At 57.5% G+C, this 21788-nt stretch overlaps 1 protein-coding gene and 1 pseudogene across 3 annotated transcripts; both read left to right on the top strand.

Moving 5' to 3' along the window:
* Nucleotides 1-302: 302 nt before the first annotated feature.
* Nucleotides 303-21493, top strand: EARS2 (glutamyl-tRNA synthetase 2, mitochondrial). 3 transcript variants are annotated; one of them, XR_002776095.1, is made up of 10 exons: nt 304-468; nt 2845-3000; nt 5753-5942; nt 7139-7611; nt 8637-8745; nt 10963-11116; nt 11209-11339; nt 13589-13724; nt 14146-15184; nt 18860-21493. XR_002776095.1 is itself a non-coding variant. In XM_011374430.2 (9 exons), the coding sequence occupies exons 1-9, from the start codon at nt 330-332 to the stop codon at nt 14227-14229; spliced, it is 1551 nt and encodes a 516-aa protein (XP_011372732.1). In that variant the 5' UTR covers nt 303-329; the 3' UTR covers nt 14230-17612. The 3 variants fall into 3 exon arrangements, 2 of the variants coding, with proteins under 2 accessions (XP_011372732.1, XP_011372731.1); XM_011374430.2 differs by lacking the exon at nt 18860-21493 and having other exon boundaries at nt 303-468; nt 11230-11339; nt 14146-17612; XM_011374429.2 differs by lacking the exon at nt 18860-21493 and having other exon boundaries at nt 14146-17612.
* On the top strand, nt 10696-10811 carry LOC111729112 (annotated as a pseudogene).
* Nucleotides 21494-21788: the final 295 nt, after the last annotated feature.

The raw sequence follows: 21788 nt of genomic DNA, 5'->3' as shown, positions 1-21788 counted from the left end.
CCCCGCAGCAGCCCCTAACCTCGCACAGCCCGGCCGGAAACAGGCGGGGGTTTCTATGGAGACCCGCCTCCTCCGCTTCCCCGGCCCGGCCCCTGCCACGCTTCAGCTTCGGGCAGCCGAGCGGGGCGGGACCGGGCACTCGCCCGCCCACCGGCTCTGCCCCCTGGAGGCCGAGCTGGGCCGCGGCCGTGCAGGGGGCGTGGGCTCGCGGGCTGGGCGGCCTGCGCCTTTAAGGGGCGGGGTTGCGCCCGCTGTGGCGGGAGCGGATTGGCTGGGAGGAGTCCCCGGAAGTGATGCTCGAGGAGCCCACGTGGTCGAGTCCACCCCACATGGCGGCGCTCCTGAGGCGGCTGCTGCGGCCGGGCAGGCCCCTGGCGGCCTTGGGCCGCTCGTTGGGACGGCGCGAGGCCAGCCTAGGCATTGACCCCGGGGCTGCGGTGCGAGTGCGGTTCGCTCCCAGCCCCACAGGTAACCTTGGCGGACGTGACGCTGCAGGCCGAGGCCCACTGTCGCGTGCCCGCCCCCCGAACGCGCTTGAACGAACCCCTTCCGGTGGAGTCAGACTAGGCGGGCAGTGCGACCCCATTTTACAGAGCCCACGAGGGGAAATTACTCGTATTGCCAGGAGTTCCTTGGTGTTCATTAGGCTGTACCGTCTCTTTCGGTCTTTTTCACATGTTCGGTAAATGTGTGCGAAGTAGAAAGTGCCAGGCACTGCTTCGCTGGCGTACAGTGGTCACCGAGAAAGTGGGGCCCTGGCTCTTGAGCCTACACGTAGTGACCGCGACAAGCACATATAAAAATACTGGCAGTCACGGGTGCCATGCGGGAAATGAAGCTGCACAGGGGACCCGGGTTAGGTAGGATGCTCAGGAAGGCCTTGCTGACATTTGAGCAGAGACCGAAATGACAGGGAGCGAGCTCCGTGAAGCCCACAGGAGGAGCCTTTTGGGCAGAGGAATCTGGGGAGGCACAGGCCCTGTGGTTGGTGTTGGAGCTTAGCACCAACAGAGCGGGTCAGGGGCCCAGTGTATACCCTGGTGGGATCTTGTCAGGACCCCCACCAGTTCCCACAATTCTGTTGTTACCGAGGCTACTCTCTGCCTTCTCCACAAGGATCAGGCCTCTCATTCTGGTCCCTGGTGTCTGTATAAGGATACCTTTGTGGCATGGTTGCAGCCACCCAGAGTGACAGGATCTTCCTCGGCAGGCAATATACTGTAGAGAGTGCTTCTCAGACCATCCATGGTAAAAGGATGGATTTCCAATTTGCAATCGATTATGAACCAATACTTTTATAAAATCAACAGAAGTGAATTACTAGGAAGATGAAAACCTTAAAAGCATACAAAATATGAACCTTTTTATTAAATAGAAAATAATTGTCAGATTGCCGTGAGTTTCTAAACATTTTCACACTCAATTTCTGTACTTACTTGGTTGTGAACTAGCAACAGTTTGCAGACTAGTACCTGTCTGCAGTTCGCATTGAGGAGCAAGCCCTGGGATTGTCTGGGTCCAAATTTTTGGCTTCTTAATTTGTCCAAGTCACACCTTTCTTAGATGTATGACTTGGGCAAATTACTTAGCCCCTTCTTAGCCTCTGAGTTTTACCATCTGTCAAACAGGGCTAGTGATAGTACCTGTTTCATGGGTTTGAGCTGATGTAGCTGAAGCACTTAGCAAAGTCTGGTACTTACAGAAAGCACTTCATAAACAGTAACTTCTACTATGATTATAATTCGTGTTTCCTTGCTGATTTGCAGGAAAAGGCCATGTAGGAAAGGCGGTGGACTATAGACAGAGGAAACAATAAGCAACATAGATCATTACAATAGCTAAAATTAATTGAAAGGTGTACTTTGGTCAGCATTTAGGCCTCCCAGCAAGCCTTTAAGGAGGGTTTCAAATATCTGTTTTTGATCCCTCTAAGAGCTGAAGACATTGAAACTCACAAAAGTAGAGTGCCCAAGGGATAGCGACTAGTAAATGGTGGATGCAGAATTTGAATTCAGGTCCATTTGATGTAAGAGGCCTCGCTTTCAACTCCTGGACCCCTTGTCTTCTATCTTGGGGACCACTGGTTTTATGGTGGCCTTGCAATAACTAGCTGGAGGGTCACACACATTGAGTCTGCCTGACCCATCAGAGCTTTTCCTGTCCTGTGCTCCCTTCGGTACCTGGAGATGCAGCTGAGCTCATTGTGGAGACAGGGCTGTGGGCTGGACCAAAGAAGGAAGGGGAAGCGGAAATGACAGCCCTGGGAAAACTTCGTTTTAAGTTTTCAGTCGGGAATGATTTACAAGTAAAATCTTAGGAGTGTAAACTTGGCCGAGGAGAAGTATCATGAATCGAATGTTGCTTTTGGTCAGTTTTTAAAGTCAGCACTGAAGGTAAAAATCTCGAGTAGATAAAATCCAAAGTGTAGGATGAGGTTAGTTATGACGGTGCGTAGAAGCTATAGGCAAAATGTCACTTTACAGCGTTTTTAATTTGTAATTAATTTTTTTTGCCCAAGCGCATCGTTGGATCTGCATAAGTCACATGCACGTGTGATAACTTAAGTGAATAATCCTCTGCTTCTCCTCTGGGTGACACTTGGCCTCGAGGCAAATCTCAAAGTAGAATGATGGGTGCAGCTGGAGCCTTTTTACAAAGTGACATGCTCCCCAGTGGAACACCACCCCTGTCCTCTGTGGTGGTCTGACTGGGTGCTGGCTGGACAGTTGCGACAGGGCTGGGGGTAGCCGTTTCTTGGGCTTCGATAATCATTGGGACATTCTGTCGCAAGCTTGCTGCTTGGCTGAAACCCGTCAGCTCACGTCCCATCTTGTGTCCCATCAGGCTTCTTGCACCTGGGCGGCCTCCGCACTGCCCTGTACAACTACATCTTTGCCAAGAAGCATGGAGGTAGCTTCATTTTGCGGCTGGAGGACACGGACCAGACCCGCCTTGTGCCTGGGGCAGCGGAGAATATTGAGGACATGCTGGAGTGGGCAGGTGAGGCTGGCAGGGAAGGGACCCTGCTCCACGGAGGGAAGAGGGAACAGGAAGGGAGCCTGGATGGAGAACTCCTAGAGACATGGGTACATTTGTGCCGTCCAGGGTGGCAGGTGCCACCTGAAAAGATGGTGAAGCTCCTGGAAGTAAACCTCCAGGGCTGTTTTGAGATTTTTCTTGTTCCCTTCGTGGGAACGCTGGGCCAGCTGGTGAGCTCTTCTGATTTCCCAGTGGGGCCAGGCTCTGGGTTTTCGTTGTTATCATTGTTTTTTAGTGACTGTTTCCCTGTTAAAATCTAAGCTCAGATTTGGGCGACTTTTGTTGTTTTTAACCACGTTGCATGAGCCGACGAAACGGCAGCCCCTGAAGTCCGCCTCCTCGTGGGCGGTCCGGCCCTGAGCACAGCCAGGCTCAGGAGGACAAGGAGGAGTGCAGTGCAGCCTCTAGGCCCATAGTTGCCTACCTGCCAGACTGGTATGACTAGTTAAGCGCCCCAAGAGAAAATACCAAGATTATTTTGAGATGTGTATTTTATCTCAGGTAAACTATTAACTGAACTCTGGATTCGTAAAGGGCAGAAGCCGATTTCCTTACTGGCTTCTGTTGTTGGAGGCTGTAGCAGGTTCCCAGTCAAGGTTAGCCAGGTAAAGGCATTCACTCATAAAGGTCACGTCCTGTGGCCCACGCAGTGTTCCAGCTCTGTGCTCAGTGGGTCGGGGCAGGAGGCAAACTGCTGAAGGCATGCTCTTCACGACGCTGAGTGACACTCAGTGCTGCCGAGGAAAGGGCGGGCTGGGAGCCCGGGGGTGCTGCTCTTGGATACGGTGGCCTTCACTGCAGAGGTGACAGGTGACATGAGAGCAGAGACTTGCAGGAAGTCAGGGGCCAGCCCTGTTTTTTCCTTGGGGGGAGACTGTGCAGAGCAGCAGGAACAGCAGGTGCACAGGCCCCGTGGAACCTAACTGCTGGTCACCCAACTACTGTGCGTACCAGCGGAGCAGCAAGGAGGCCGGTGCGGCCCACGCCCAGTGAGCAGAGCGGTCACTGGAGAGGCGGGGCCAGCCAGTTTGGCAGGAGGTGGATCGTGAACGCCGCGAGGCCCCGGCGAGAACTTTGGTTGCCTGTAGACACCCTCCTGGTCATGAGGGATGCGGTGAGGCACCTGGAGCCCCTCGTGCAGCGTGGCTGCTGAGCCGCCCACCCCAGAATTTGTGGGGGCGGAGGGCAGGTACCCAGGCACCCCAACGCAGCTGACTCTAGAGCTTCTCGCTTCGGGAGTCACTCTTTTTTTTTAATTAATATAATTCACATAATATTAAATCCATCATTTCATAGTGTACAACTCAGTAGATTCGGTACATTTGCTGTGGTGTGCAGCCATCACATTACCTTATTCCAGGTGTTTCCATCAGCCCAAACGACACCAACTCCGTACCTATCAGCAGTCAGTCACTCCTTCCTCCTCCCCCTCCAGCCCCCTGGCAACCGCTCATCTTTCTATCCTGTGGTCTGCCTGTTTTGGACGCTCCTTAAGTGGCATCACGCGCTGTGCCATTTTGTGACTGGCCTTTGTTTAGCATAGGGTTCGTCTGCGTTGTACCGGGTACCGGTGCTTCACTCCTTTTTACGACCGGATTCTAGTCATCACGTGGCAGTGCTACGTCCTGCTTCTGCGGTTATCCATTGATGGGCATTTGGGTTCTCACTTTAACTGTTGTGAGTGAAATTCCCGTGAACATTTCCGCACCAGCTTCTTCGTGAACGTGGGTTTCAGTCCCCTAACCAGAGTCACACTTAAACCCCGGGGCATTCACGGGGCGAACGCAGCAAATTAGGGGGAAGGGACTCCCCAGGGCACCTAGAATGTCCTCTCTTCTGAAGAGCGCAGAAACGGGGAGGTCCGGGGCGGGGGGCCAAACAACCCTGATGGCAGTGCGGGCCCAGCCGACGGCGCCCCACACACACCTAGCAGCGCCGACATCCAGCTCTCCCATGTCCCCTCTGCCCTTCTGGAAGTGTTTGTGCTTAAATCTGTCCTTTGTGGCCTGGAGAAGCTGGGCCTTGGCTTGGGCCCGTCACGGGCATGCGTGGGCCTTTAGTCCTCAGCCCCCTGCCCAGCGGCCTGTTCGTACCACTTTGTGGAGGGGGAAACTGAGGCTTGGAAAGGCGCAGGACTGCAAAGAGGCGGTACAGTGAGTGGGTCAGGACATGGACTCGAGGTCAGCCACCGGGCCACGAATCTCATCGTGCCCCTTGTCCTTGGCCACACAATGACCAGGCCTCCCTGTGCCTCAGCATCCTCCTTAACGAATGGGGACAATGACTTCTACTTGGCACGGTGGTTCTGAGGCTTCACGGGGGTCACAGAACAGAAACGCAGCCGGCAGGCGCCAGGCACTTGGCGCTCCCACACCCAGGTGACTTGTCACGGGCAGAGCCAGGAGTCCAGAAGCACACTGCTTCTCCCGGACCCGGCCTTCGGGGCCTGGACAGTTACCTTCCCAGCGGAAGGGTGGGCGGAAGAGTGGGTGGAAGAGTGTGGACAGGAGCCTCACGCCTCCGCCCAAGCTCCGTCCACCAGGCCACGCGGCCTGGGGCCCTGGCCTCTGCTTTAGCTTTTCACCCGTGGAAGGGAAGCAGTGGCGGTGCCGAGCTCGGGGCTGCTGGGAGGACCAGAGGGTAGTGTGCTGGGGAACCAGCTCCATGAGCACCCTGGTCACTGTGTGGGGACCGTTCTCTGTCTGTGCCCCAGGCATCCCGCCTGACGAGAGCCCGCGCCGGGGAGGCCCTGCTGGGCCCTACCTGCAGTCCCAGCGGCTGGAGCTGTACGCCCAGGCCGCGGACGCGCTGCTGCGGACGGGCGCCGCTTACCGCTGCTTCTGCTCCCCGCAGCGGCTGGAGCTGCTGAAGAAGGAGGCCCTGAGGAGCCGGCAGACGCCCCGGTGAGAGCCCCAGCCCGCCACGGTGCTCCCCCCGGCCGCACACGCCCCTGAGCTGTGCCGCAAAGCAGGTTACCCCACACTTTAGACCACACAGTTTCTGGGGGTCAGGAGTCTGGGCACGGCTCACCTGGACCTTTGGCTCAGGGTTTCTCACGATGCTGCAGTCAAGGTCCAGGCCAGAGTGCTGTGACCTCACGGCTCTGCTCAGCCAGGATCCGCCTCCGCTTCCCCACGAGGCTGTCAGCAGCGCTCCGGGCCTCGCCGGCTGCTGCCAGGCACGTCCGTTCCTCAGCACGTGGGCTTCTCCGTGGCAGCTGGCTTTCCCAGAGTGGGCCGGGGAGAAAGCGAGAGGGTGAGACGCAGCCAGAGTCCCTGCGGGACCTAATCGGGGAAGCGGGGACGTCACCAGGTCCAGCACACACTGGGGTGACACAAGGGCAAGAACACCAAGAGGCAGGGGTCACTGCGCCAGGTCAGAGCCGCCTGCCACGTCAGGTTGCAGGCAGTGACTCGTAAGGTGATTCTGTTATTTTAATAAGTAAAATTTTCTCACGTGTGCGGGGAGCTCTCCCAGCCCTGACTCTGGCTACTTGGTCCTTTCCCCAGAGACAAGTGGCGTTAGAGCTGGCTCATGTCTCCCAGAGACACTGCGTGCACGCTGACAAGTGCACGTGCTTCCTCCTCTCCCCCATTCACATGGTAGCACACGGCACACGTACTGGGCAACTTCCTGTCCTGAGGGTCGGTCCCCATCAGTCCACAGTGTTTTCTCAGCTCGCGTAGTGTTGCCCTGCCGTGTGGGGGTGTCGTCGTCATGCACTCAGTCCCGTATCAAGGATCCCCGATGTCACTTCTGATCTTGTAATAAAACCAGTGGGGACTGACATGGACGTCCCTCATTTTGCACACGTGCGGGGTGTGGGGGCCTGCCAAGATGTGGCCGTGCGGGGTCACGTGGCTGCAAGAGGGGGCCCCAGCTTGCGCCGCCGTCAGCGGCGGCACCGTGACCCGAGTTCCGGTCTCCGTGACTGTTAGACGAGGTCGCTGCATTTGCCGCGGCGTTGTCCTTTTGTCGTAAACAGCGTCCTCGCGCCTTGTCGGGCTGCGCTTTGCGCCAGGGTCATCGATTATCAGACGTAGGCGGGGCTCCTGCCCGTCACGGTGCTCTTACCCCGTGCCGCTCTGCTCCCCAACAGCTATGACAATCGGTGCCGGGACCTGAGCCCGAGGCAGGTGGCCGAAAAGCTGGCCAAGCACCCCAAGCCCGCTGTCCGCTTCCGGCTGGAGGAGGCGGCGCCAGCCTTCCAGGACCTGGTGTACGGCTGGAATCGGCACGAGGTGGCCAGTGTGGAGGGGGACCCGGTCATCCTGAAGAGCGATGGCTTCCCCACGTACCACCTGGCCTGCGTGGTGGATGACCACCACATGGGCGTCAGCCACGTGCTGCGGGGCTCGGAATGGCTGGTGTCCACCTCCAAGCACCTGCTCCTCTACCGGGCCCTGGGCTGGCAGCCGCCACGCTTCGCCCACCTGCCGCTGCTGCTCAACAGAGATGGCAGCAAGCTGTCCAAGAGGCAGGGCGACATTTTCCTGGAGCGCTTCGCCGCCGCCGGCTTCCTGCCGGGCGCCTTGCTTGACATCATCACCCACTGCGGCTCGGGGTTCGCAGGTAGGTACCCCCACCTGCGAGGAGCCGGACCTTCTGCTCGGGCCCACCCAGCCCCCAGTCTCGCCGTGCCGCCCACTGCGGCGGGAACCAGCACGAGCTGGTTCTTTGACCCCACGGACATTTATTAAGCCAGGTGCTGCTGAGCGCTGCGGCCACTGCAGACGAGATGGACGTGTCCCCTGCCCCCTAGGAGCGTACGGTCCCGAACCTCAGCTGTTCCTCTGTGAAACGGGGCTACCTGTCCACCTCGGGCCTATGCGAGGGTCCAGTGAGCTCGTGAGTGTGAGGCGCCCAGCACTGCAGGCTCGAAACTCACAGCTCCCAGGGTTATTGCGGTGACGTCACCACTAGGACAAGTCCATCTGCTGACAGAAGCACTGGTGTTTCCACGACCCCAGTTCATTCCAAGCTGAGCCCAGATCTTAGAGAGGCACTGAATAGGGTGATCTCTGTGGAGGAATTTCTCAAATGCGACAGTAACAGTCTGCTTATCATTCATTCTGCTCGTATTTAATCCTTAGGAGACCCTCGAGAGGTATTTATCATCTCTGTAAGAGGGTTGCAAGGCTCAGGGGTGGAGTAGGTAGCCAGCGTCACCCAGCTAGTTAGGGACGGAGCAACCCCAGGACAGTCGCAGTCCACCCTGCTGTCCTCGGAGTCATCCGGGAAGCTTGTGCCCTACGCCTTGTGCCCTGTGTGCAGTGCTCAGGCCCCACCCAGACCCCTGGGGTCGGGGTGCCCGGGCACAGCCGGGTGGTGAGTACGTCTGCGGGCAGCGAGGCTGGGTTTAGCCTGACTCTCATCAGACTCTTTTTTCCTTAATGACAGAATTTTTTTCTGCATTTGAAAGCTCACTTGGGCCCTTGATGTGTAAAGTAGCTAGAAGTGAATCCTTAGGTCAGGTTGGGGTGGGGAACCCAGAGAGTGCCTGCTCAGCCTCCCTTGGGGTTGAAAGTGGGGGTGGGGCGGAGGTGGAGGAGGGAAGGAGGGAGCGAGCTGAGGGGCTGGGCCTCCCTCCCTCACAGAGAACCAGATGGGCAGGACCTTGCCAGAGCTGATCACGCAGTTTGACCTGACCCGGATCACCAGCCACTCTGCCCTGCTGGACCTGGAGAAGCTCCCGGAGTTCAACAGGTGCGTGGGGAGCCTGGGGAGCCTGGCGGGGGAGGGCCCTCTTGCTGAGGATCGGTCCATGGCAAAGGGTCCTGTGCACTCTGGAGCCGCGCATACCTGGTACTGGCCATGGTCCCAGGCATCTAGTGCCTACAGGTCAGTCACTTGAGGTCTTCAAGCCGCTGCTTCCTCTCCTCTAAACGGGGCTAATCACAGGACGCCTCACCCCGCCCCTGCCCCGTGCCACGTTGTGAGAGTCGGACTGAATTAGATGCGCCATCTCGGTACTTGGCACAGCCTGGCACACAAAGAGCTGTCAGCGCTGGGCACGCTCTGTCATGACGGCACGCCTGGCCACCCCTTGCATGGCCTCTGCCGACCACCCACGCCTGGCAGAGATCGTCGCCACTTCAGAACCCCCGACACATGCCTGCTAACACCAGACGGGCACCGTCCATGGCATCGGTCCCGTGTTCCCAGTGGTCCTTTCCCCTGAACCCTCCAAACACAGTTACTATCAGGTCACTGTGGACAGGCCCCGGCCTCAGGGCCTGGGCGGTAGACCAGCAGACTGGCTGGTACTCGGGGGACAGGACCCGCTAATGCCCCTCCTGAGCGCTGGTTTGGGGATGGGGTCTCCCGGGTGCTTCTTGGTGGGCCCAGGGACTCACGTCAGCGGCAGGTGCTCAGGGCTGCCACTTCATCTATGTCCGTCAGACCCGTGAGGTCAGCTGAGTGATTTTGCCCCGTTGTGCACACGAGCCGAGGTGCAGAGAAGTCACGTGGCCAGCCCCGGTTCACGGAGCAGACGGGCAGCTCTCGAATGGGGCATTCGAGAGCGAAGGCAACACACGTGCTGACTGAGGCGCGTCCACCTGTCCTTCCTTGAAGCCACCGCTGCGACCATTCTGGTCACAGCAGCGAGGATAGCAGCAATGATTGTCACAGCGGCGGCAGTCCTAGTGTCTGGAAGCAGTGACGGTGACTGAGGGTCACGCGGCACTTGTGTGTCCCAGGTACTGACCTACTTATGGGATCGCAAGCAGAGACAGAGGGTCATCGGTTTTTCCCTCCCTGCTGCCACCTTTCCCTGGGACCAGTCTCAACACCAACTTCACGCGCTTTTCCTTAATTCCTGTAAAAACCATGGCATGTTTTGGTCACCCCGCTGACACACTGACACACTGCAGCCTTCATTCAGATCCCTGCCTGTCTCCAGCTGCTGGCCTATGCTCAGTGCTCACAGTGCCCTGTCAGGGAGGCCTGCTGTCATCCCCACATTACAGGTGACCATCCTGGGCTCCCAGTGGTCATGTGAATTGCTGAGAACACCTGGTGGGCTGGCCTGACTTGCAGGCCTGTCCAGTTCCAAGGGCCCGTGGGATGTCCCCACCCTGGGCCGCCTGCCTTCTGTGCCAGGGACCAGGGTCAGGCACCTGCAGGGTGGTCCTCAGCCCGCCACCTCTCACTCTTTCCCCCTCAAGTCCCTCTACTCGAGGCAGCCTAGGGGACCAAGGACTGACAGGGCTTAGCCGCAGGGTTGGACCTGCTTCTGAAGGAAGAAACCAGGCAGTTGGGAGAATTCTGGAAGGCAGATAATTGGAGTCGAGGAGAACCTGAACTTTTCCACAGGGAGCACTGAATTCATGCAGCTCCGCCCTCCAGTTGTCGCATGGCCCGGAATCTTAGAGACCCGTGTCCTCGGCCTCCGCCCTTTGTGCCAGAGCCCCGGCCTCAAACTGCGAGGAAGCTGGCAGTCGGCTTCCACTTCATAAACGGGTGCCTGCAGGGGCCAGGCAGACGGCCTGGGTGACACATGGGGCAGAGGGACTACAGATGAGTGACCTCTTGGTCTAAACGGGGCCGCCTCCACTGCGCTCGGGCTAGCTGAAGTCTGGGCAGTGGGGGCCTTTTGCAGCCAGAAATCTCCGTTCGTGCTTGCCCTCTTCCTAGTTTAAAACGGTACCTATGGTCTACGGCCATGCCTTGAACGTGCCAGATCTCGTCTGACCTCGGAAGCTAAGCAGGGTTGGGTCTGGTTAGTACGTGGATGGGAGACCGCCTAGGAAGACCAGGTGCTTTAGGCGTTAAACAAACAAAAAAAACGGTACCTTCGGCTTTAAAAGCACTGGACGCCTGTCTCCGGGGTGCTTAGGGCCCTTAGCCACCTGCTTCAGGCCCTGCCCAGACCCCTTTCTTTCTGTGAGTGAAAAGAGACTCTTTTGGCCTCTGCTGCAGGCTGCACCTCCGCCGACTGCTGGGTGACGCGACCCAGAGGCATCAGCTGGTGCAGAAGCTGCAGGCGCTCGTGGGCGAGGCGTTCGGGAGCCAGCGGCCGGACAGTGCTGTCCTGGACCCCGCCTACGTGGAGAGGGTCATCCTGCTGAGACAGGTGTGGAGACTGGGGCGTGGGTGGCCCCCGCTCTCCCCTTCCGGTGTGTCAGCCCTCTCCCCGGTGCATTCGGTGGCTGCCTCTTCCCCTAGGGTCACATTTGCCGCCTGCAGGACTTGGTGTCGCCAGCACACTCGTACCTGTGGACTCGCCCGGCCGTGGGGCGAGCAGAGCTGGGCGCCCTCTCAGAGAAGGCGGACGTGATCGCCAAGCGCGTGCTGGGGTGAGTCCCCGTGGTCCGCGGCTCTGCACCCTTCCCTCCTGGGGCCCCTTTATCCCAGGGCTTGGCTGTTGTGCCCGCAGCACAGCCCGGTGGCCGGTGAGAGGCACTTGGTAGGAGGAGCCCTGAGGAGCCGAGGGTCCCCCGAAGAGGTGGTGTGCCCAGGCTCTGCGCTGGGACCACCTGGGCGCCGTCTGGCTCCACCTCTCATCACCCCGCTGTTTCACCTGCCAGACGGCTTCACCTGGGCCGAGTCATGGCACCTCTTTGAGTTTCTGTTTGCTCAGCTGAAAGGTGCAGCTATGCTGGTTCTCGCTGTGAGGGAACAGCATGCTGTCGGTGACAAGGGTGGACACACAGCCGTAGAAGGGAATGACCGGTCTGCGCGATCGCGGTGGCCAGGACAGGGCTGACTGAGGCTTAATGCAGGAGCCAAAAAATACATCACCTAGACCTGATTTCTCTCTGCGTCCCTTTGACTGTGTGCCCCACACTCCTCCGCGCTGGCCACTCTGCAGAGGCTGCGGACGAGTGGATGGGGGGCGGGTTCTCCCCCAGGCCCAGGAGTGCACTGCTCCTTACCACCCGGCCCGGAGCGGGCAGTTCAGGGCGAGCGGCTTCTCTCCATGTCACGGCCATCCCTGGGTTTTGCTCTTGTCCGCGTGGTCCGCAGCGGCTCTTGGGCCAGCCATGATTCAGCCGGAGGTGGAAGAGGGCAAGGAGAGGAGGACAAAGTGTTTCTCGCCCCTAAGGATCCAGCTTAAAAGTTACTCCGTTTCCACCTATACCCGCTGGCCAGAACACCTGTCTGGTGGCTACACTGAGCTGCAAGGGAGTCTGGAAGGTGCGGTCTTAGCTGCCATGTCTGTGCGGGGATTGATTTTAGAGGCACTCCGGGCCGGAAAGCTGACACGCAAACCATCAGAAGCTACCAGGTCACTCGAAGTCCCCTCTGCCCCCATCACGGCCTGGGCCACGCTCTGGGCCAACTCCCACGTGTCCTGAGCTGCCATTGTTGGCTGCCTGGGACCTGTCCCTCTTCACCGGCTCCTTGCTGGGCTGCTTCCCCACCCCCGACACGGAGGCGGGTCTGTTTTTCCCCATGTGACATTTTACGTTATCAGTGCTTTATTTCTCCCATGTTGTAACGAGCAATCACGGGGCCTAGTTAATGACACAGTGAGTTACTTTTGTCTCGAGTTGGGACTCAGCTGCTCAAGCCTAGGGTTATAGCAAGGAAGCCTGCACTCCCAGGCGCCCTAGCCAACAGCTCTGCTCACTGCCAGCCTCCGGCGCGGGGCTGTCCGGACCCATCCTGAGCCAGCGGGGTCAGAGCAGGCACGGCGGGCCGTCCGTCCGCAGCAGTGACGAGCTCTAGCCTCAGTCCCTCTTCAGGGTGGGCACACTTACCCCCACTGCGCCCTGCTCTTGTCCTGTGTCAGAATCAGGCTGGGCGGACGTTTTTATAAGTCTAGCTTTAACAGAACAGTGAGGTCTCAGCTGGATGGCCGGGACGGTGGGTGGTGGCCGCTGGCCTGCTGGACCTCAGCCCCAAAGTGCTTCAAACTGGGCAGACGGCAGTCGCAGCATGTTGGCGGCAGGGCCCTTCCTGGGGTGACGGTCTCCTGAGCTCTCTCTTCCTGCCCCTCTGAGCTGCGTCCCCGTGCCCCGGTCCTGGAGCTGCTTCTCACTGTCCCAGAGGGCTTCATCCGTCCGCTCTACGTCTAACTCGACCCCAGGTTTCTCTTTAGGCCCTCATGCAATGTGTCTGAGCTCATGGGTGTCATAGGCGTTGGCTAATAGTTAACTTTTTATTGGAATGTGAGTTCCGGCACTGCTGAGAACTGACCACCCGTTCAGCCAACATGCTTAGTGCTCTGTGAGTTTTGACGTAGCCCCCCTGTAGCCCTGTGAGGTGCAGACGCTGTGGTCGTCCCCACTTGACAGGCGAGCAAACCGAGGCCCGGGGACTGCATGCGCAGAGGTGGCAGTCAGTAAACCCTCCCATTACGGCTCCCGCCCAGCCTGCCCGTGCGATGCCCACGTGCCCGGATCCTCCACGGGTGGTCTCCCGGTGTCTTTTCTTCCCCAGCTCGGAAGGGGCGGAGAGCGGATGGTACCCCACCCCCTCCCCGGGCAGGCTTGAATGGTGGTTGCACTGTTACGCTGTAGCTGACGGATAGTCTTCTGAAGTGTCCCCTCCCACCCATGTGCCATGGCCTTGCAGCCCCTCACAGACTGGCCTCTTCTAGGCTTTTTGAAGGACCCGCTAGGAGCTTAACTCAGGACACGCTGAACGCAGAGCTGAAGAAGCTGTCAGACGATCTGGAAGGCACCAAACACAGTCACGTGATGAAACTCCTCCGCGTGGCCCTCAGCGGACAGCCGGTGAGGCGGGCAGGTGGCTGGGCTGCTCCCTGCACCCCTCGTGTGTCCATCCCACTAACGTTCTCTGGCAGGCACTGAGCTCGGGCTGAGGGTTACAGAGATGAATGCAACATGACTGCTCCCCTCTTAGTCCACAAACACCACCTGCTGAGCACCTGCTGTGTGCGAGCACCGAGCTAGGCCCAGTGGGCACAGTAGTGCCGAACGCACACATGCCCCGCCCTCGTGCCTCAGGGAGCTGGCTGTCGATCGGGGTGACAGACACAGCAGAGGAAGAGCAGGCCTGGGGCTCGGCCTCGGCCCTTAAAGACAGTGAGATGCAGACTCTTCTCCTTGGGGTGCAGGTGGCCGTGTCGGGGTGGCCCGGGGAGTGACTCCTACGGGCCATGTACACTGTAGTCAACGTTTTGTCTCTTTGTAGCAAGGACCCCCTGTCGCCGAGATGATGGTGTCCTTGGGACCCGAGGAAGTGCGGGAGCGAATACAGAAGGCGCTGTCCAGCTGACGGGACAAACGGCGGCGGAGCTGGCCCTGGGGACCTGTGCGCGTGGACGCTGCCTTCGGGACTGCGTGGCAGGTCGCCCTGGGCCGGCAAGGAGCTGGCACGAGGACCCAGAGTGGGGACAGTCTGGGCGCATGCAGGTGCACTGACCACCGTGGGCCAGGGAAGCCGGTCCCGTTTCACCCCGAGTCCCGGGGGAAGGCCTGGGTCTCATCCTGGCTCTGTGCCCGCAGCCCGCAGCCCGCAGCGGGGGTTGGGAGTCCATTCTCAGAGTGGCCCACGCAGCTCGTGTCTCAGTGTGTTCGGGCTACAGCATACTGCAGTCGGGGTCGAGGGGCCTCAAACAGCAGAAAATTATTTTCTGATTTCTGGAGGCCGGAAGCCCAACATCAAGGTGTTCGCAGGCTTCGATGCTCATGAGACCTCTCCTTGGCTTGCCAATGGCTGCTTTCTGCTGTCCTCACGGTCACCTCTCTGTATCCTTAGTACCTGTGTGCAAACGTCCTCTTTGTACGAGGATACAGATAGGATGGACGCCCACCCTAACGGCCCAGTTTGACCTCACTCACCTCTTTAAAGGCCCAGCTGCAAAGAGGCCCCATTCTGAGATGCCGGGGTGGGGCTGCGACCCCCGGGTTTTGAGGGAACACACTGGAGCCCGTCACATGTGGCAGCAGCCCAGACTCGTGGATTCCACTTCTCAGGCCCCCATTGGACTTGGAGCAATCGAGGGTGATCGATGAGCAGGGCGGAACTGGACTGGGGCTACGAGGAGAGGGCCCCCAGCTGCCGAGGGGCAGCACACACGTCTCACACTGCTCTGTCCTTGCACTTGGGTGGCTTGTGTCTCCCTCCCCGAACACCTGTCTGTCCCTCTCTTCCAGCTCTCCAGACCGGTCTTTGGACTGGAGACCTTCACTCTGCCTGTTCTGCATCTGTTTCTTCATATCCGCCTCCTGTAAGTCACTGTCTGCGGGCTTCTGACGTGAGGTGTGCTTGGGGTGGATAGGAACGGCTCAGGTGAAGGAGGGTGGTGGCTGGCGGCCGAGACTCCTCCAGGGCTCCCAGGCCACCCCCGCCCCATGTGGCAGCCAACCTCAGATGGCCCAGCTCTCGCCCCTCTTGGAATCGGGTTGAACAAGCTGACTGCTGACACGGGGTGGCTTCCATCTCGTCCCCCGGGTCCCTCTCTGCAGGGAGCTGACTTCCACATCACACAGACCTCAGGCAGCCCTGTGGAGATGCCGTGTGGCAGCCTCTTGCCAGTGAGGCCTCCCTCATTGGCCGGGGCAGTGCCTGGCTTGGGCTCGGTCCTCTAGCCCCAGACCAGCCTTCAGGTGGCCACAGCCTGGCTAGTGTCACGGGCCACCGCCACTGAGCGAAGCTGCTCGAGTGTCTGATACGCCAACTGGGAGATGACCCATGTCCACTGTTTAAAGCCACTGGCTTTGGGGTCATCGTCACCCAGCAAGAGAGCAAACACGTGCTCTCATCCGGGGCCGGAAGGGGACTCAGGAACTTGTCTCGCTTTGTGGAGACCTCATCTTTGCTTTAACGGTGCATTGGTTGAAGTTCTTTGCTCGCACGGTGGGAAGCGAGGCCGCCTGCGTACCTGTGCGGAGACTGTGGCCTCCTGGATGGTCTGATTTTGTGGGAGTCTTAGTCTGTGGGAGAGCCAGAGGCCTGACGGGAAGCCAGAGACCAGGGCTGGAGAAGATGGGCCTGGGACCCGGGGCTCCGGCTGTGCCGGCAGCAGGGGCGGGCGGAAGGCCGCAGGAAGGAAGTGCGCCTGCTCCCCGTGGCTGCTCCCTGTCCGCGTTCTCCCCTCGGTGCTGCATGCCTGGGCCGAAGGTTCTCGAGGAAGAGCAGAGTCTAGTGGCCTGATTGAGGTCACGTGGCCATTCCTCCCCAGGCGTAGGGGGTCCCTCGGGGTGACAGCCAGTGGAGGAAAAGTCGTTCCCAAGGAAATCGAGAGTGCTTTTTCCAGGAAAAGGGATGGCGGAGATGGGGACACAGAGCGGTACCCGTGGTTTACGGTGCGTTTACATGAGGCACGGCCATGTCTGGGGTGCAGGTCTCCCTGGCAGACACTTTAGCCCATCGTCACATTGGGTCTTCACAACCCCATGAGAGAGACGTCGTCGTCGTCATCATCATCATCATCGTCTCTATGTTATAACAGGGAGACTGAGGTTCATGAAAGTTAATGAGCTCTTCTGAGGCAAAGCGAGGATTTAAACTCAGACCTAATGCAGTCCAGGGTCCAAGCTCAGCTTTCAACTCTTGGGTGGCGTCAGAGCCCGCGCCCCTAGTGTGCGGGACAGTCGTGAGACGCTGGCTCGGGCCGGGGAGTGTGATGCTCACGCACAGCGCCGTCGAGATGCTGAGCCGTCACGGTGCTGCCACTGCCTCAGGTGGCGCGACGCGTCTAAAAAGCAGTGTGCACCTTCCGCACTTTTTATTTGTTTGTTTGTTTTTCAAAGAAAAACCACACTTAAAATACGCGCACGTCCATCCCCCGGCAGATCTGAGACCAGAGTGTGGCGACAAGGGCCATGGGAGCCAGCCCTGCCGTTTACTGTGTGGCTTCCGAGCCTCCGTCTCCCCGTCTGTAAAATGGGGATAACGTTTGTACCCGTCTCAAAGAGCCGTGAGGATGGAAACGGATACGTATAAAGTTTGTAAAACAGAGCCCGGCACTTGACGAATGTTATCTGGCTCCACTGCTTCCGCCACGGCAGCTCATTCTTCGAAATGGGGATCTTGCTTGTAAGGCGTGGACACACGCCCAGACAGACGATGTAGGGGCTTCACTGGGGGGATTCGGATTCTCGCGGATCCAAAGGGCAGGCCTTCCAGCCGACGTCACGGGAGACGGGCACCTGTCCCTGGGAGCCGTCGGGGCCCGAGGCGCTCCCCTTTGCCCCGCGGACCTCCCCCTCCAACACGTGTCTCTCTCTGTCTGCTTTCCTTCCTCTTCCTCTTTCTCTCTACAGCCCTCTAGCTGAGCCATGTCTTCTCCTGCCATCCACTTAAATAGTTAGAATTCCACGTCCAACCTCCCAGATGAGGATCCGATTGGCCCAGCCTGGGTCAGCCGTCTGCCCTTGGTCCAGTCACCTGGCCGGGGGCCAGTCCTGTAATGAGATCGTGGCGGCAGGGAACTCACTCTCAGGAGTGTACTCCGGGCGTGCTCTTCCCGGTGCAGTTACAGAGCGTCCTTTCTAGGAGACGACCACTCTTCTATGGCAAATTTGGAGACTCATTCACACAGCCGTCGGCCTACCTTACTGTTTGCTCCTTGTTACCACCGTATCAAATTCTGTGGTGTATTTGCGCATGGTTACTGTATCTTTAACGAGTATAACATTAAAAGATTGGCAGAAGGTTTGTCTTACTCTTGGTGATTACCATAGCAGCCGGCACGTGTCCTGACACAGTAGAGAGAGTCTAGTAAATATCTTGCTACAAAGGGAATCAGGGCTCCCGTCGTCGGTCAGGTCGGCTTCTTCAGACATGGCAATCGCCAGCCGGTGCAACTGCCAGATTCCAGCAGTTTCCCAGTTTCGGGTCATCGACTCTGGGAAGTCTCATCTCTTTTGCACGATTTGCAACTGTGGTCAGCAGTCTGGTCTGTTGCCTGTTATTTGCATCGAATCCAGCTATCTGCAGAGAGCGATCTTTGAGTGAAGGATGGCGACAGGTAGAATTTTTCAACATAGAGGAATGTATAGTGGGGACCAAAATTAGCAGTTGTTCGTTGGTCGGATTGTCTTTCGATAAAATTGCTACCTCCCCAGGAACAAGATAATAAATATTCAGAAAATGAGGACCCTCTGTGTGACACCTGTTTAGGGGTGTCATAGGGCTTCACATACGAAGTGACCCTCGGCCTGGGTTCTGAGGGACGAGTAGGAGTTTCCCAGCCCTAGGGGAGTTGGACGGACACTCCAAGCAGGGGGATGAAGACGAGAACTTCGCAAAGCTGGGCGTGACTGGAGCCGTGGGTAGCAGTTGGAGGAGTGAGACGAGGCGGAGAAGCCAGACAGAGGAGTCCAAACAGCCTTTCTCTGCGGATTAAAAGCATCGAAGTGCCATCTGATGCAAATAACAAAACTTAGATTCAGACCGGCTTAAACGGGAAGATGCGGTGTCCCACCTAACAGGAAGCGTGGGGGAAGGCAGGCTCTAGGGTTGGTTAAGCATTTGGTGAGGTCGCTGAGGACCCGGGCTCTTCCCATTTCTCTGTCTGCTGGCCCCAGGTCTGCTTCCCTCTGCTCGGAACTGGCTGCCGAGAGTCCCAGGCCGTCTGCACTTCCTCCCTGTCTGGGGGGAGACGGAGTGGTTTCCTGTGGCTCTCCCTGAAAGCGAGGGAACTTTTCTCCAAACTCCCTCGCCCACTTGACTTCCCCATTCTTGAACCCATCACTGCCGGGAAGTGAGCGGGGGTCCCCACAGATCAGTCAGACCCAGTGCTGCGGCCGGGGTGGGGTCGGTGAGCCGTGGGTACCTGAACAAAGTGGGGGTTCAGTTAGTGAAGATAAGAGTGGTGTGTTCGTGAGGTGGGAGGTGAGAAGCCGCTGATGTGCTTTAAGCAGGGAAGTGACGTGATCACATTGGTGTCTTTTTAAAGGATCATTCTGGCAGCTATGCCAAAGAGATCCGAGTAGGGCCGACCGAGGCGCATGGAGACCTGGTAGGAGATGGCTGGAAGGGAAGCGTGGAGGAGGCTGGTGTCACAATGAAGCCATATTTCCTCGTCACGGCCTGACCCTGTCTTTCCAGCTGCAGTTCACCCGTTCCTGCCACACACGGGATGCTCTCGTCCGCTCACCCTCCGCCTAGTCCCCTCCTTCTTAGCCTCCAGATCTCAGCTCCACTGTCACCTCCTCAAGGAAGCCTCCCAGGACTCCTTCCTGTCATTTAGCACCGGCACCCTATGCTTTTCCCCAGCACATGATTGAAACCTATTGTGTAAATAATTGTGTAAGTAATCAGTTTTGCAGTCACTCGTTAGTGTCAGATTGTAAAGTCCACGAGAACAGAGGCCTCAGTTGTGGTCACCAGTGCCCCTAGTCCCTAATAAACACTGAATGAAAGACCGGACACACATCTGATTGGATGGGATGGCCAGGATGTGTCTGGAGTGCACAGGTGTTGGCTCTGCTAAAGTCACCGTGTTTAGTTAGGATACTGTTTCAGATTGTTCAGGAACTTGTGCTTGCTGTTTTTGTTAGTGAAACACGGGATATGAATGTTTTTAAATTTAGAAGGCTGTATAAGTTCGGTTTGGGGGATCTCCAGCTTATCCTTCACATCGGGGCAAAATGTTGGGGTCACAGTCTTTTCTCCCAGGCCCGTCTCTTCAGCTCTGTCTCCTGCTACACCTCCCCCAATCCTGACTGCAGGAGGAGGGCCCAATGAAAGGAGAGACAGACCACGGGCCACACACATGACAAATGGAAAGCAGAGGGGGGTTGGGCAGGAAGGGCTGCAAGAGCACTAAAGAGGGGGCCTCGGAAGGCCTGGTGGGGGTGACAGCGTAGTTCTGTCTGAAGCCAAAGCCTGTGCACCCGACGGCAGCCCTGAACCCCCGAGACCCTCCACACCCACTTACCCTTTAACCTTTCCGTTGTGGTCCCCAGACCAGCAGTATCAGCATTGCCTGAGACTAATTAGAAAGACAGCTTCTTGGCCTCCACCCCCTCCCCGGCCCCCTGCCGCCCCAGATCTGCTGAATCAGAAACTGGGTCGGGCCCTGTGTTCTGTGTTTGAACAAGCTCTCCGGTTGATTCTGACCAATGTTAGTTTGAAAACCACTGATCCACCTGCCGAAGTGTTAACTGTGTGGAGGTGCTGGAGAGAAGGAACATAAGGCAGGTACAAGAACTATTAGAACAACAACAACAAAAAAAAGTAGGAAGTGATGGATGATACTTGGCAAAGCGACCCCGCCTGCCTGGGGTGGGGCACGGTGTCCGGTCACCTCCTCGTTGCACTGAAAAAACCCAGCTCCCGTGTGGTCGGATGTTTAGAATTTTCAAGAGGTAAAAGTGTTAAAGATTTTATTCAAGTCTCAGCGAAGAAACACGAGATGAGGCACTTTTATAGGTCAGGAATATTGAAGTGAATATGTGAACGGAGGCAAAACTAGATTTTCCATAGAGAGGGTGTGCCCCCCCCGCCCCCCGCAGAATTCATCTGCATGTCTCTCTAGGTAAGAATGATTCCACTGCTTTCTGTAATCCCCAGTTTAGGACGTGGAAAGTAATTCCAGAGAACCACGATCGGCTAACACAGAAGGGTGTGCTCTAGACAAAGCATAGTTTCCATTGAAATACAGAATTTCCCCAGCACGGGTAAGCCCACAGCCAGGAAAGCCAGTCCAGCCTTTGCAAACCAGAAAGTGGGTTCACACCAGTTACCCCGTCTGCAGCACCTGTATCTTGGATGTCCAGCCTCCGGAGCTACGGGAAATAATGTCAGTCGTCTGGGCCACCCACTCTGTGGTACTTCGTTACAGCAGCCCAAGTTTGCTAAGATAACAATGGTAAACGGTGTTTATAGAGTAGAGGCCGACAAAGCAAGCAGGTCAGCCACTTGTCCTTCAGTGGCAGGTTCGGGGAGATTTCCGCATAGAAAGGTGCTTTGGGCACCTATCAAATGGAGACGTGCGGGGCCAGACTCCTTCTGGAGCTGAGATAGCACAGTAAACGCACTTTTTGACTTTGTGTTTTTATTTGGGGTAGGGCTGGGACCTAAAGTCCCACAGACGCTACCTCTTACTGCTTCCACGGTTGACTTGGCGGTTCAACGAAAACTTGTTGGTGCTAGTGTGCGGGGCACCATTCTAGGTCCTGGGATCCAGAAGTGTACAGGGCAAAGCCCCTGCTTGTATTAGTGGGGCGAGACAGGTCATGGAGTGTAGGGACGAGTTTGTGCTTCAAGGGAAAATTATGCCTGGTATGGACAGCACACTGTCCTTCCTCTTCCCAGCCTTTCGTGGTCTCAGCTGTCTCACATTCTTGTTCTGGGTAGTTTACCTTTCAGCAAGGTAAATAATTCTTACGTAGGGACATGTAAATTAATTCTGTCGGCTAGATGGACAGCCCTCACTGCTGGCAGAAAAGCTCATTTTGTGTCCACTTGCGTATCTGTTCTGACATTCTGTATTCTGTATGAATTTGCCCTTTTTCTGACTTCTCTGGGACGGATTATAGCATTTGCTGGGTTCCCTCGCTTCATTAAAGTTGAAGAAAATATTTAACACGTGTCCGTTTCATAATGTACGAGAACCATGACTTTTCGGGGGGCGGAACTCCCCTTTAACTGACAAGCAAGTAAATAGCACGCGGATGGTGTAATGTGTTATGGATAAAATAAAGCAGGAGGCGGAGAGAATGAAGCGCTGAAAAAATCAGCCCTTGTCCAAACCTCGCATTGGAGCGGTTGCGCCCTGCCTTTTGCCTGGTATATCTGCCTGCGGAGCACCGGGGGCCGCGGGCTTCGGGAGGTTGTTGGCTCCCTGGGCTTGGCCCGGGTGACCGGGGGGCGGGGCGCGC

This window comes from Pteropus vampyrus, unplaced genomic scaffold (assembly GCF_000151845.1).
Source record: "Pteropus vampyrus isolate Shadow unplaced genomic scaffold, Pvam_2.0 Scaffold247, whole genome shotgun sequence".
In the NCBI taxonomy this organism is placed as follows: Eukaryota; Metazoa; Chordata; class Mammalia; order Chiroptera; family Pteropodidae; genus Pteropus; species Pteropus vampyrus.
Note: the sequence above shows the minus strand (reverse complement) of the source record. Positions and strands in the feature narration are given on the sequence as shown.

What these genes read in the sequence shown, in the direction of transcription:
- EARS2 (XM_011374429.2), top strand. Translation starts at nt 330, where the DNA reads ATGGCGGCGCTCCTGAGGCGGCTGCTGCGGCCGGGCAGGCCCCTGGCG. An exon ending in GGACATGCTGGAGTGGGCAG is followed by an intron (nt 3,001 to 5,752) that starts GTGAGGCTGGCA and finishes TCTGTGCCCCAG; the next exon opens with GCATCCCGCCTGACGAGAGC. An exon ending in CTGCGGCTCGGGGTTCGCAG is followed by an intron (nt 7,612 to 8,636) that starts GTAGGTACCCCC and finishes CCTCCCTCACAG; the next exon opens with AGAACCAGATGGGCAGGACC.